The 12757-nt window shown below is 37.2% G+C and overlaps 1 protein-coding gene and 1 pseudogene across 1 annotated transcript; one reads left to right on the plus strand and one right to left on the minus strand.

Moving 5' to 3' along the window:
• Nucleotides 1–1592: 1592 nt before the first annotated feature.
• On the minus strand, nt 1593–3114 carry LOC120429548 (40S ribosomal protein SA-like; annotated as a pseudogene).
• Nucleotides 3115–9635: 6521 nt separating this feature from the next.
• On the plus strand, nt 9636–11220 carry LOC120429547 (fibrinogen C domain-containing protein 1-like). Its single transcript, XM_039594604.2, has 2 exons — nt 9636–10766; nt 10821–11220. The coding sequence occupies exons 1-2, from the start codon at nt 9646–9648 to the stop codon at nt 11218–11220; spliced, it is 1521 nt and encodes a 506-aa protein (XP_039450538.1). The 5' UTR covers nt 9636–9645.
• The last annotated feature ends 1537 nt before the right edge of the window (nt 11221–12757 follow it).

Raw genomic sequence — 12757 nt, forward strand, 5'->3', positions numbered from 1 at the left:
CAAGGCAAAGAAAAATACGGCTTAAATATAAATTGAAAAAAAAATATGCTCGTTCATACCTGCCTGGAACGCACATTAATGTTTCGCCATTTATTTTTTGTTGTTGTTTACACTGACTTGCTGACTTGCCGGTGGCCACACCGTTCATGGAGGGAGGTTGAAGTCAGTGCACAGTGTCGGACAAATGAACACAAAAAAGAAACCCAACAAACTCTGGAAAAGTAAGTCTTTGGGTTGCCAGAGAGAGAGAGAGACCTCCCTGAGGAGGGGTTTGGCATCAAATTGTGCACACTTTCGCCAACTGCCGTTTGAATTCGAACCAGAGAGTCACCTTCTGATCTCCAGCCCGAATCCGTTTTGTAACTGACCATGGAGAATAACCTCGACCTGGGGTGCACTTAATCCGATTGGTTCTGGCCGCATGGGTTGGTGTGAGGCCCGGAGGTGTTTGGTGTGTCTGACGAAGAGCAATTGATTGCTGTTCAGAACTTTTACGTACAAGAAAAACAATAGCATAACCAAATTGTCACAAAACCTTAAAGAATCGCTTCTATATTCATTAACAAGAAAATCAATCAAGTCCATTCTAAAGTTACTCACTAACAAGTTGTTTACTCAAGTGTGTTTTTCTGACAATCTTCAAATCAAGTTTTTTTCTCAGAACCCTTTTGAAAGATTGAAATTTTGCATGCATCATAGTTTTTTTTTTTATTTATGAATGCAGCAATATCCGCTCACCCTGTTTATGAAAGTCAACATTTTCCTAGAATGCAACGGAAGAAAGTGCACCGGATTGAGACTCAGGGAAATCCCCCACCCACATTCATAAAGTTGTTCGGCAAGCAGTCACCCAAGTCCACTCTTTATGTTCTCCCCCCAGCAGACGATCAACGTCACAATTTTCTATGCTCTTTATGCTCAAAGCATAAAGCTTCCCTCATAACGTTGGTGATGTTCCCATTCAACCACCAAACCATCCTCGGCACTTAACTTAAAGTATGAAACTATGCTTTCTTTTCTTTCCGCTTCAAGACCACTCAAGCGCCTTAAGTTAGACTTCTTCCACATCGTCCACTTTCTCTCAGCAAGAGTCAACTTCTATCACTCAGCAAACTCAGCGAAAGCTCACAAGTTGCAAGCTCCCGTTCGTGGAAGGAGAAAGTACCTCCCGGGCAGACGGTAATAACAAAATTCATGTCTTTTCAATAACAGATTTTGTTAAAATAACAGAAACTGTTATTGGATATTCTTGAAAATCAATTTTGGAAGAAAAAATAATAACGGTTTCTGTTATTTTAACAAACAATGTTATTGGGATGATATTCAATTGGAAATGTGGAATAAGATAATAATAACAGTTTAAGTTATGTTTTTCCATATAATTCCATAATAACAGGAACTGTTATTGGTTTGATATTCCATTGGAAATGTGAAATAAGATGATAATAACAGTTTAAGTTATGTTTTTCCATTTTGTTGTACAGTAACAAGAACTGTTATTGGTTTGATATTCCATTGGAAATGAGGAATAAAACTATAATAACAGTTTAAGTTATGTTTTTCATGAGGTCGTATTTTTATCTCAAGCAGGATGTCGTAACAAAACCGTAACCAAAAAATAATACATTTTGTTTTTCGTAACAAAATAATAACTAACTTTAAAAGGGCGACAGACCCTTGACTTATCTTAAAATTTCTACAAATAATAGTCTACGATTAAATTTGACGAACGACCAAAAACTTATTGATCAAAGTGCAATCTAAATGTCTGATTTCTTTTTAAAGTTCAATGTATCAATTTTCAATGTTTGCCAAAACAAACAAAAAATAAAGAAAAGGTTTGATGAATTCTTAAAAAAAAAAACAACTGAAGATTTTTTATGATTACAGAACTTTTCAATTATTATCGCGATTCATTGGTCGCACTCGGATAACACCGACCAACAAAATTTCTGCGCAGACTCAACTCGAGGGGAAGCATGAACATTGGGTGCACGTGATTCTGGGGACCCTAAACTTTATGCTTCCCTTCGAGTTTAGCCTGCGCAGTCATTTTTGTTTGTCAGTGTAATCAGAGTGAATTATTTTTTTATCAACTACATCAGTAAATAACAAGTTTCAAGGTCAGCTTTATTGATATCATTTGATGAATCGAGTACTCAACAAAAAAACATAAAAATAAAAAAATGGAGAACATTTGAAATGAGCAGTTTGTCCAATACAACAAGGCGGTAAGAGCAATGTCGTTCTGCCCATTTAGAGACCAGTCTCGTACACGGCCCTTTGGGTGTAGCAGCACCGTCGCTCCTCCTTAGAATCCACCGATGGCTCTACCCCACGATCCGGCAATCCAGATTTCGTCCTTGTTCCAGTCATTGGCCTGAGTCATCTGAGGGACGTTGGAACCAGCGACGGCCGGAACAGCCACGGCAGCAGTAGTCGCAGCCAGAGCAGCTTACTCAACCCTGTTTCCACCCTCCTCGACGGCAGGAATCGGCTCGTCGGTGTACATCTCCTTGGCGACCGAAGCATCCGCCAGCAGCGCCTCCTTCTTCTCCTCCGGATCACGGAGGGAGAACAGATCTGGCTTCAGTTCTCACTTGACGGAGATCTGGCCGCGCAGCTTTAGTTCACGGGCCAACAGCCATCACATCAGACTGATAAAGTGCGGTGACTTGGTGTTGCACGGGATAGCAATGTCGACGAACTTGAGCTGCGAGTCGGTATAGCAGAACGAGAAGACCGTAATGTTGACGTAGGACACCACCGTCACGGGCTGGTGATCGGTCAGCGGGATGGTCAAGATCAGCAGACGTGGCTCATGGCACCGGACGTGAAGCGGCCCGCTATGTGGGCGACCTCGGTGTAGTTCGCGAACCTTAGCACGAAACGCTTGCCAAACTGCCGCAACGAGAAGGCGAACATCTCACCGGGGTACTCGATGCTGGCGATGCATCGCGCGGCCATCTGCAGCTTTTCCCAGGTACGGCCCAGGATGACGTACGACTCCATCTGGAAGTTGTAGGCAGTGCTGTCGACGTGGGTTGTCGCGACCAGGTTCTTGTTCACATCATCATTCTTCAGCGCTAGAATGTTTAGATTTCCCGACACCGTTCACCGCGTTCATTTGGGCCACCATTCCCCTGCCGTGGCCAGCAACCGGTTGCAGCATCAGCGTCGATGTTTTCGAGTCCCCCATCTCGTCCGGTTTGCTTAGCGCGACCGCAGATTTTCAACAGCAACAGTCGGCTGTTTCTTCCTGCTCCTTGAACTTCTTCATGAAGAAGTAAAACTGCCCCTTGGCCGCGGGTTAGGTTTTGCCCCTGAAACGGAAAGGGATTTTGTTTTATTTGTTGAACCCCTAAAATCGTTGTTTAGAACTTACCGATAGCGTTGTAATTATCTGTTATTTCGGTTCATTCAGATTTTATTGCCGGATTTTTCAACTTTTTTTTCTCGATCGAGATCAGCTTCAAAACAAAGAAAACAAAAGTTATCGACAGGACTGTTTAAATACAATCTACACTGTAACTGAAAATAAACTTTTTTGGTAATCGCAGTTGAACTGAAAAACTCATATGAAAAAGTGCGAAAACAAGCTCAGAAAAGTGCGATTTACAGTTAAGAGTGTAGGGTTTGTTTTCATCGAACCACTGACTAGTGGGTGGTGGGGTGGGAACGTTGGGAAACGAAATGTAACAAAAAGGTCATCTCCAAATGACGCTTCACTGCCGAAGTTTTGAACAGTTTGAAAATTGGAAAACAAAATCTAGAGTTTTTTTTATTAGGTCCTATAAACATATGAAAGACAATAGTTTATTGGTCCTTTTCAAAAAAAACCCTGGAAATAATCTTAAATTGTATGCAGGGTTATTTGAAAAGCCATAATTTTTATGTTTTGATTTATTATTGTTTTCAAAAAATAATGTTATTTGTGTTTGTTTTATTTTGTTTTATTTATTTATTTTTTAATCAAATGCACACAAACGTTATTTATGAACGCACCCCTCGTCACGAAACGTCAACAGTGCAATCGCAGCAGGCATTTGCTTCTTTCCGTCAACGCGACCAGCTGCTTCTCGCGAGTGAAAAACAACGTTTTGTTGTCATGTTTTGTGAATGGGGGTTTGTTTATGTTCATTCGATTAATGGGAGGAATGTCAAAATTGCCCATCAAAGAAGTTGGAATAAAAACTTGCCCTCTGTGCTTTTGTCTGAGCTCCTCCTCCAGCACCAGCAAAATATTTTTTTTCTGTGGTACAACGCCCAAATACGAAAGACGGTTTTTACGGGAGTATTTTTTATTCTATGATAAAAGTCAAATAACAACATAAAGTTAAACTGTGAGAAACTTTTTTAAAAACGTTGTTTGTGAACGCTCCCTACGATCGCAGTAGCATTTGTTTTGATTCAGTCCGTGACGCGACGCTCAAGTGAAAGAAGTGATTTTCGTTCGTCGCGTGTGTGTTTGCTTGTGGAGTGACTGGCAGCAAAATTGCCACAAACAGAAGCGAAGGATTCTTGGCCATTTCCTCAGCAGCAGTTTTCATCATCTTCCTGTACTGCTGGAAGATGGAAGCTGGAAGCGGAAGATGGATTTCGTCATCCGGCAGTCCAACGCTGGACCACGAAAGGGTTCGTCGAGTTGAACCTTCCGAGGACTTGCGAGGATCAGCTTTGAGATGATCATCTCCCCCGAAAAGAGCGTCAAGTGTTCTAGGTAAGTTCCGGCAGATTTGTTTTCAAATGTGTGTTTAACTTTCTGCCTTCTCTTGGTGTCACAGACTTCTTGCCGGTGGTTTGTTTACTCAGCAAAACATTGACTTAAACAATGTAAACAAACCCAACTCGTCCGTGAAACGGCACTGGCTTCAGACGGGGCTAGCACTAAATTGAATGGCCGTGGCCGGGGATGCGGTTGCCGGAGTGGAACTCACGGTCAGACTCATGACAGGCGGGCTGGGATCGTGTCAAGAAGGCATTATCGAGTGAGATTTAACCTGCTCAGGAGGACGAGAAAGATGGATCGCCGAAGCCGGAACGTGAGCTGGAAGAAAGGCGGCGGAGATTGCGAGGGCGAGAGGATTTGTGAATCCGTTTCGGTGGACACGGAGATGACAGTTGAACAAAACATGGCGACGGCAGTCTGTGGAGGTATGTTGATTTTTGCTTGAAGATAAAATTAAAAAAAAACTTATTTTAACCTTTAATCACAGCCCTCAAGATTTCTGGAGCAACATTTGAAAGGGGCGGTACGACATTGCTCTTACGGCCTTTCGTACCATTAAACGCGTGGAATGAAAGGCCGTAAGAGCAATGTCGTACCGCCCTTTTCAAATGTTTATCCAGATTTCTGGATCGACCAAGTCGAGAGCATGGACACCAGCAGCAGCATATTCAAGAGGATTCTCACACTACGTGTTGTATATTGCCAGAAATTATGTCTTGGGTGATGAATATCACCAGCCAAAATCACTTTCAGATAAGTGTTTGATTTTTCCTATAAAGAATTAGACACTTTGTGATAATTTTCTACATTTTAGGTAGAGATTCAACTAACACCAACAATAACAAACAGAGCAGCCCAAGTTGGAAAAAATCCAAATTAATCTGAGTGAGGAAAAAGGACGGAGAAAACCCAGGATCAGCGCATCTTTAGACAGATAAATTTATTCAAATTTTCCGGTAAGTCAGGCCAAATCAAACACTCGCAATTTACACTACTACCAGTGTTGCCACAAGTACAGAAATTTGAGCACACATTTGAAGCTCACATAAATTTTATTTTTTGAAAAAGGGGTACAATAAAAAAAAATATATTTTTACATTTGGTGTGTTTTTGAGTAATTTCTGTTATACAATTCTGTTATTACAACTCTTATATGACCCATATTTGTAACAGCCTGAGTTGCAATGTTATATTTTTTCAACAAGTTATTTTGAAAAACATTTGATAGAAACTTGCTTGCTCACTCCCTATTGCGCTAATTATCACTCGATTTCAGTTGAAAACTCTTTTTTATGGGATAAATTTGGATGTCAAAGTGATGCCAACATTAGAGGCACGATGGAACTAGATGTTGATCCCCTACAATTTCAATTAAAATTCTTTTTCAAAATCAAACTAGCAATGCATGCCAATATTTTCCTACGATTACTTAATTTTAATTGATTCTGAATTATGGGAAATTTGGGCAGAAACTTGCAAAGAATACCACAAAAGACCTGGGGGTTGTTAATTTGGATGGTTGTTTTTTTTTTATTCTAACTATGGTAACGCCCTTTACCGTAGCATTTTTTGTAATCTATAGGTAATAATTTTATTTATTATTTGAAAAATGTCCCAGAAGAGAGGAAGGGGTGTGGGGAGGGTCCTAAATTGGGAGGGTGCATTTAAAACGAATAAAATTATTTTTGGGATCAAAATCCATGTACTAAAATAATAACATTTTTTGTTATGCAATCAATCCATATAAATAACAGTTTTTGTTATTTGGGTGCTCCCTATCCATCGCTCAGAATAACTAACCTTGTTATTCTATTGTTCTGGATTATATGTTATTAGTATGTTATTGCAATAACAGAGCAATAACAATTTGAGTTATTTTTCGAACAAATCTTTGTTATGGAAATTTGTTATTTTAACAACTAATCCGATCATCCCAATAACGGATTTTGATCTTCTCACAATATCAAAAACTGACCTTCCCAAGTTATTTCCGTCTGCTCGGGCTACACGCAAGCCGATGGCAAACTTCCAACTTGAGCTGGTATAATATTATTAACGGCGAAGAGCATCGCACACACATACACACTTTGAAGTGGAACGATTTTGTGAACACAAAGTTGCGCCTTTCGCTAGTTGCAAGCAATTCAAACTTTGCCTTAGTTGGAAATGCTAGCAAAGAAAGGGGTTGGAGCGGTTTTGGGGAAGCTACGTTACTTCAACAAGATTCTGAGAAATTTTGAAACGTTGCATTGAAAGTTTGTTTGAAAATTATAAGAAAGTCTACTCTAAGTATACAGTTAAACCTCGCATAGTGCGCAAGCGTTACGCTTTGTATTTCTTCGATTACTCTAAAATGACATAATATTTTTGCAATCTTTTTGAAGCAATTTGTTTGTCTTGTTCCAATCTACAATTAGCTTCAAAGAGATTGCAAAAATATTATGTCGTTTTAGAGTAATCGAAGAAATACAAAGCGTAACGCCTGCGCACTATGCGAGGTTCAAAAATTTATCTATAACTATTATCAAAAAAAAAAAAAAACTTATAGGAACTAGGTAGATCATGCCAGAAATACTGTCTAGTTTTAACATCCAGTTTTTTTTCGAGTGTAAATTTTCCGTCTTTGCCAGACTTTTTATAAAAATCTAATTTGCACCTTCTAAAATGCTAAAAACTAAAAAAAAATAAATTGTTAAAATTGTTAAATTGTTAAATTGTTAAATTGTTAAATTGTTAAATTGTTAAATTGTTAAATTGTTAAATTGTTAAATTGTTAAATTGTTAAATTGTTAAATTGTTAAATTGTTAAATTGTTAAATTGTTAAATTGTTAAATTGTTAAATTGTTAAATTGTTAAATTGTTAAATTGTTAAATTGTTAAATTGTTAAATTGTTAAATTGTTAAATTGTTAAATTGTTAAATTGTTAAATTGTTAAATTGTTAAATTGTTAAATTGTTAAATTGTTAAATTGTTAAATTGTTAAATTGTTAAATTGTTAAATTGTTAAATTGTTAAATTGTTAAATTGTTAAATTGTTTAATTGTTAAATTGTTAAATTGTTAAATTGTTAAATTGTTAAATTGTTAAATTGTTAAATTGTTAAATTGTTAAATTGTTAAATTGTTAAATTGTTAAATTGTTAAATTGTTAAATTGTTAAATTGTTAAATTGTTAAATTGTTAAATTGTTAAATTGTTAAATTGTTAAATTGTTAAATTGTTAAATTGTTAAATTGTTAAATTGTTAAATTGTTAAATTGTTAAATTGTTAAGTTGTTAAATTGTTAAATTGTTAAATTGTTAAATTGTTAAATTGTTAAATTGTTAAATTGTTAAATTGTTAAATTGTTAAATTGTTAAATTGTTAAATTGTTAAATTGTTAAATTGTTAAATTGTTAAATTGTTAAATTGTTAAATTGTTAAATTGTTAAATTGTTAAATTGTTAAATTGTTACATTGTTAAATTGTTAAATTGTTAAATTGTTAAATTGTTAAATTGTTAAATTGTTAAATTGTTAAATTGTTAAATTGTTAAATTGTTAAATTGTTAAATTGTTAAATTGTTAAATTGTTAAATTGTTAAATTGTTAAATTGTTAAATTGTTAAATTGTTAAATTGTTAAATTGTTAAATTGATAAATTTTTAAATTCTCGATTAAATTTTCAAAAGGTTCTATCTGCATAGGAAACCCATGAGGGATAGGTTGTTTTGAAAATTTAATCTAGAATTGTTAAATTGTTAAATTGTTAAATTGTTAAATTGATAAATTGTTAAATTGTTAAATTGTTAAATTGTTAAATTGTTAAATTGTTAAATTGTTAAATTGTTAAATTGTTAAATTGTTAAATTGTTAAATTGTTAAATTGTTAAATTGTTAAATTGTTAAATTGTTAAATTGTTAAATTGTTAGATTGTTAAATTGTTAAATTGTTAAATTGTTAAATTGTTAAATTGTTAAATTGTTAAATTGTTAAATTGTTAAATTGTTAAATTGTTAAATTGTTAAATTGTTAAATTGTTAAATTGTTAAATTGTTAAATTGTTAAATTGTTAAATTGTTAAATTGTTAAATTGTTAAATTGTTAAATTGTTAAATTGTTAAATTGTTAAATTGTTAAATTGTTAAATTGTTAAATTGTTAAATTGTTAAATTGTTAAATTGTTAAAGTGTTAAATTGTTAAATTGTTAAATTGTTAAATTGTTAAATTGTTAAATTGTTAAATTGTTAAATTGTTAAATTGTTAAATTGTTAAATTGTTAAATTGTTAAATTGTTAAATTGTTAAATTGTTAAATTGTTAAATTGTTAAATTGTTAAATTGTTAAATTGTTAAATTGTTAAATTGTTAAATTGTTAAATTGTTAAATTGTTAAATTGTTAAATTGTTAAATTGTTAAATTGTTAAATTGTTAAATTGTTAAATTGTTAAATTGTTAAATTGTTAAATTGTTAAATTCTTATGCCCTTGAAAAATAAAAAATAAAGAATTCAAAGAAATAGACAACCAAAAGTCACTTTCACAGCTGCTATTGAAATTACACCTTCAAAATTAACACATCACTAGACGATAATCGGCCTCCACTTAACGTCTCATTTAAGTCAATCTTTCCCAAGGTCAAACTTTCCACCAAACAGATGGCTGTCAAAAAACCTTCTGTGGATTTGAACTTGAACTTCATGTTTGCTTACCCGTCGCAACACCTTTGCTACTGCGTAGTGCACCGAGGAAAGGTGAAAATAGGCATCCAATTATCACCTCAATTATTAGAGGGCGTAAAGGTGCCAACTCATGCGTCCGCCGAAGGTGTTGTTGACCCCTAAAATCACATAGAACCGGGAGTCCCTCGGCATCCAGAGAGTTCAAATTGATTTAAAGGCTTGCACCGAGGCCGGGAACGATCAGTGCGTGTTCATGACCATGAAAACGTTGGTGATTTTAGTGCTCTGCGGAGCTGCCCTGCTCGGGACGGTGTCCTGCAAGAAGAAGATCCAGTGTCGACTGCTGCAGACAGGGGGACCGGAATCTGCTACGACGACACCGGCACCGGTTGTACAGAAGGCGATCAATAGCTCGGAGTTTGAGATGATCATGGCAAAGTTGGACGCGGTTGATTTAAGGATTTTGAAGACGGAGTTTGCGGTGCAGAACACGGTCCAAGGGATCGCAAGTGATGTGGAGAATTTGAGCCGGGTTGTGGAGAAGTTGGCCTGGGTGGCGAGTCAGTCGGAACAGTCGAGTAGTTTCGTGGAGCATCATGTGAAGCTGCTCGAACATAATCTGACCAGGCTGCAGAAGGATGTTCGCGAAGTGTTGAGCTTGCAGCAGAAGCTACCGAGTAAGGGATACATTGATAATGCACTGGTGAAGTTGAAGCTGCAGACCAAGCTGGAGCAGGATCCGGTGAACGAAGGCAAGATTCAGCAGATGTCGGAGATGATTGAGACGATGTTCAAGCAGGAACAGGCTGCGCTTCACAATATGGCCATGCTGCACTTGCCAAAGGACGATGCTTATGAATACTGTGACCAGATTCCGAGGAACAAATCTTCCGGAGTGTTCCTGCTGCATCCGGATAAAGACTTCCACGATCCGATCAAGGTGTTCTGCAACCAGACGTTCAACGGTGGTGGTTGGTCCGTCATCCAGAGACGTTTTAACGGAACTGTCAACTTCTACCGGGACTACCAGAGCTATCAGCGTGGCTTCGGAAAACTCGGCGGTGGTGAGTTCTGGCTGGGTCTGGATAGAATTCATCGCCTCACCTATTCGGCTCCTCACGAGCTGATTGTCATACTGGAAGATTGGGACGGAATCACCAAGTACGCCAAGTATCAGAACTTTGAGGTTTCCGGCGAGAAGGAGCTGTACAAGGTCACCAAGATCGACGGATACTCGGGAACGGCGGGAGATTCACTGAACTATACCAAAAATGCCGCTTTCTCGACGTTCGATCATGACAACGACACTAGTATTAAGCAGAACTGTGCGGTCAAGTACCACGGAGCATGGTGGTACAAGTCTTGTCACTCCAGGTAACACTGTATCATGATTTGCAAATAAAATCTCTAACGTTCCTACTCTTTCAGCAACCTTAACGGAAAGTACCTGCGCGGTATCAACTCCGAGTTCGGTGTCGGTATGAATTGGGACACCTTCCGCGGTATGAACTACGCCCTCAAGGAGTCCACCATCATGATCCGACGGCGAATGGACCTCGTTTCGGAAGTAGCGCTCAGACTTGTACCGCAGGGAAACGGAGGCAATGGGGGGAAATCTTCACTGCCAGAACAGGACCAGAACACTAGCCAGGAAGAGCACGAGGAGATAGAGGTGGAGCACGATCAGGAAGAGCAACGGCTGGTGGACGGTGGCGCTGCCAACGATGACGATTACGAAGTTGAGGTGGAGGACGTTGTTCCGGAACCGGCGCTGGCGGCACAGCGGGAAATCGCTTTGAAGGAGGCACTGTCGGTGCGGACGCTTTAATAAAGAAATTTTAAGCAATGCAGAGCTGACTTTTAAAAGACGAATCACAAAATACTGTTTAAATTAGAGTGCTCTTTCAAGAGTTTAGACCCTAAGGTCCAACATCATCAATGTCTAACAATTCATGATACCCTTCACAATGATCAACACTAGAGCATCTGATAGCATTTTCAGCGACTCCAACTCCAACTACATATCCCATAAAAAGTTATTGAAAATTAGGTGGGTTCGTCCCTGACTCTGGCTACTGAATTTAAAGTGACCTCGACTCCAACTCCGTCTTTTAAGAACTTGCTGGTTCTAGCTCCGGCTCCGACTCCGACTCCGACTCCGACTCCGGATCCCCAAAAGACCCTTCACTCTAAAACCCTGATAATATTGATCACCATTACCCTTATTTCTGATACAAGCCCTACCCTTTAAGATACTTTACCCTATAGAGTACTTGTTTGGTAACAGGGCTGAGAACGAAAAATGACGAGGGGACCACCAATGTGTGATATTTTTTCAATAAAATGTTAAAATAAAAGCCTCCAGAGCTCACCTCTTAGTTGTCCTTCCATTGTGCCATGACTTTTTATAAAAATTTGGACCCTCGATCATTTCCGATTTTTATTTTTATAACAAAAACATAAAAAAAACTGAAATATCACGCCATGGTATGAAATTGATGATTGAAAAAGAGTTCTTTTTCGAAAGCCAAGTTATTTTGTAACTTTTTTCCTTCAGTAGATTTACTCGACTCTTTAAGCACCCACAAACTCTGTTCCAAACTTTGAATTAATCAACTGTTGAAAGGTAGTCCACACCTCAGCTTAGAATAGTAACTTCACGCATGTAATGCTTAAACAACGAAATAAATGAAATGAAATGTAATGTAAAACAAGTGTTAAAATGCATTTTTCACTAGTTAATTCAGTTTGTTTTTGTATTAACGAAACGAAAATCTTTTTGCGGTACTGTACATCGGAATTTTACAAAAATTGAAAACATTTTTAAACGAGCCCAACATTCTAAAGTTTTTTTCCCCCCTTTCATTTTTTGGGCCAAATTTAAAGGAGGGCGAAAAATATTTGCAAAGGTCACAAAAAATGTTTAAAACTGAAAGATGTGTAAAATTTACCGTAAAAAATAATTTTCAGATGTTTAAAAATCAAAAACAAAATAAAATTTCACCCAAATTTCACTTTTAACAATGAAAATCTGAACGTTTCCAAGTAATCATCGACTGAAAATCAGGAGTTAATTAGGTAAAACTGAGAAAGATATTTTCAGTTAATTTTGACTCTTTGCAAGGCCACATCGCACACAGCAAAAAAAAAATAAACACTTAATATTACACACTGCATGTACAATTTTTGCAAACACAAAAAAAAGATTGCATCTGACGGGATTCAAACCCAGCACCAATAGTAAGGGCTGGCGCCTTAGTCCACTCGGCCATCAGACCGATGAAAAGTTGAAAGGATAAACGCATATATGAGCTTGACATTTCGGTCGAGTAGGTTTCCCATACTGATGGGCTACATATTTCAGG

This window comes from Culex pipiens, unplaced genomic scaffold (genome assembly GCF_016801865.2).
Source record: "Culex pipiens pallens isolate TS unplaced genomic scaffold, TS_CPP_V2 Cpp_Un0081, whole genome shotgun sequence".
Classification (NCBI taxonomy): Eukaryota; Metazoa; Arthropoda; class Insecta; order Diptera; family Culicidae; genus Culex; species Culex pipiens.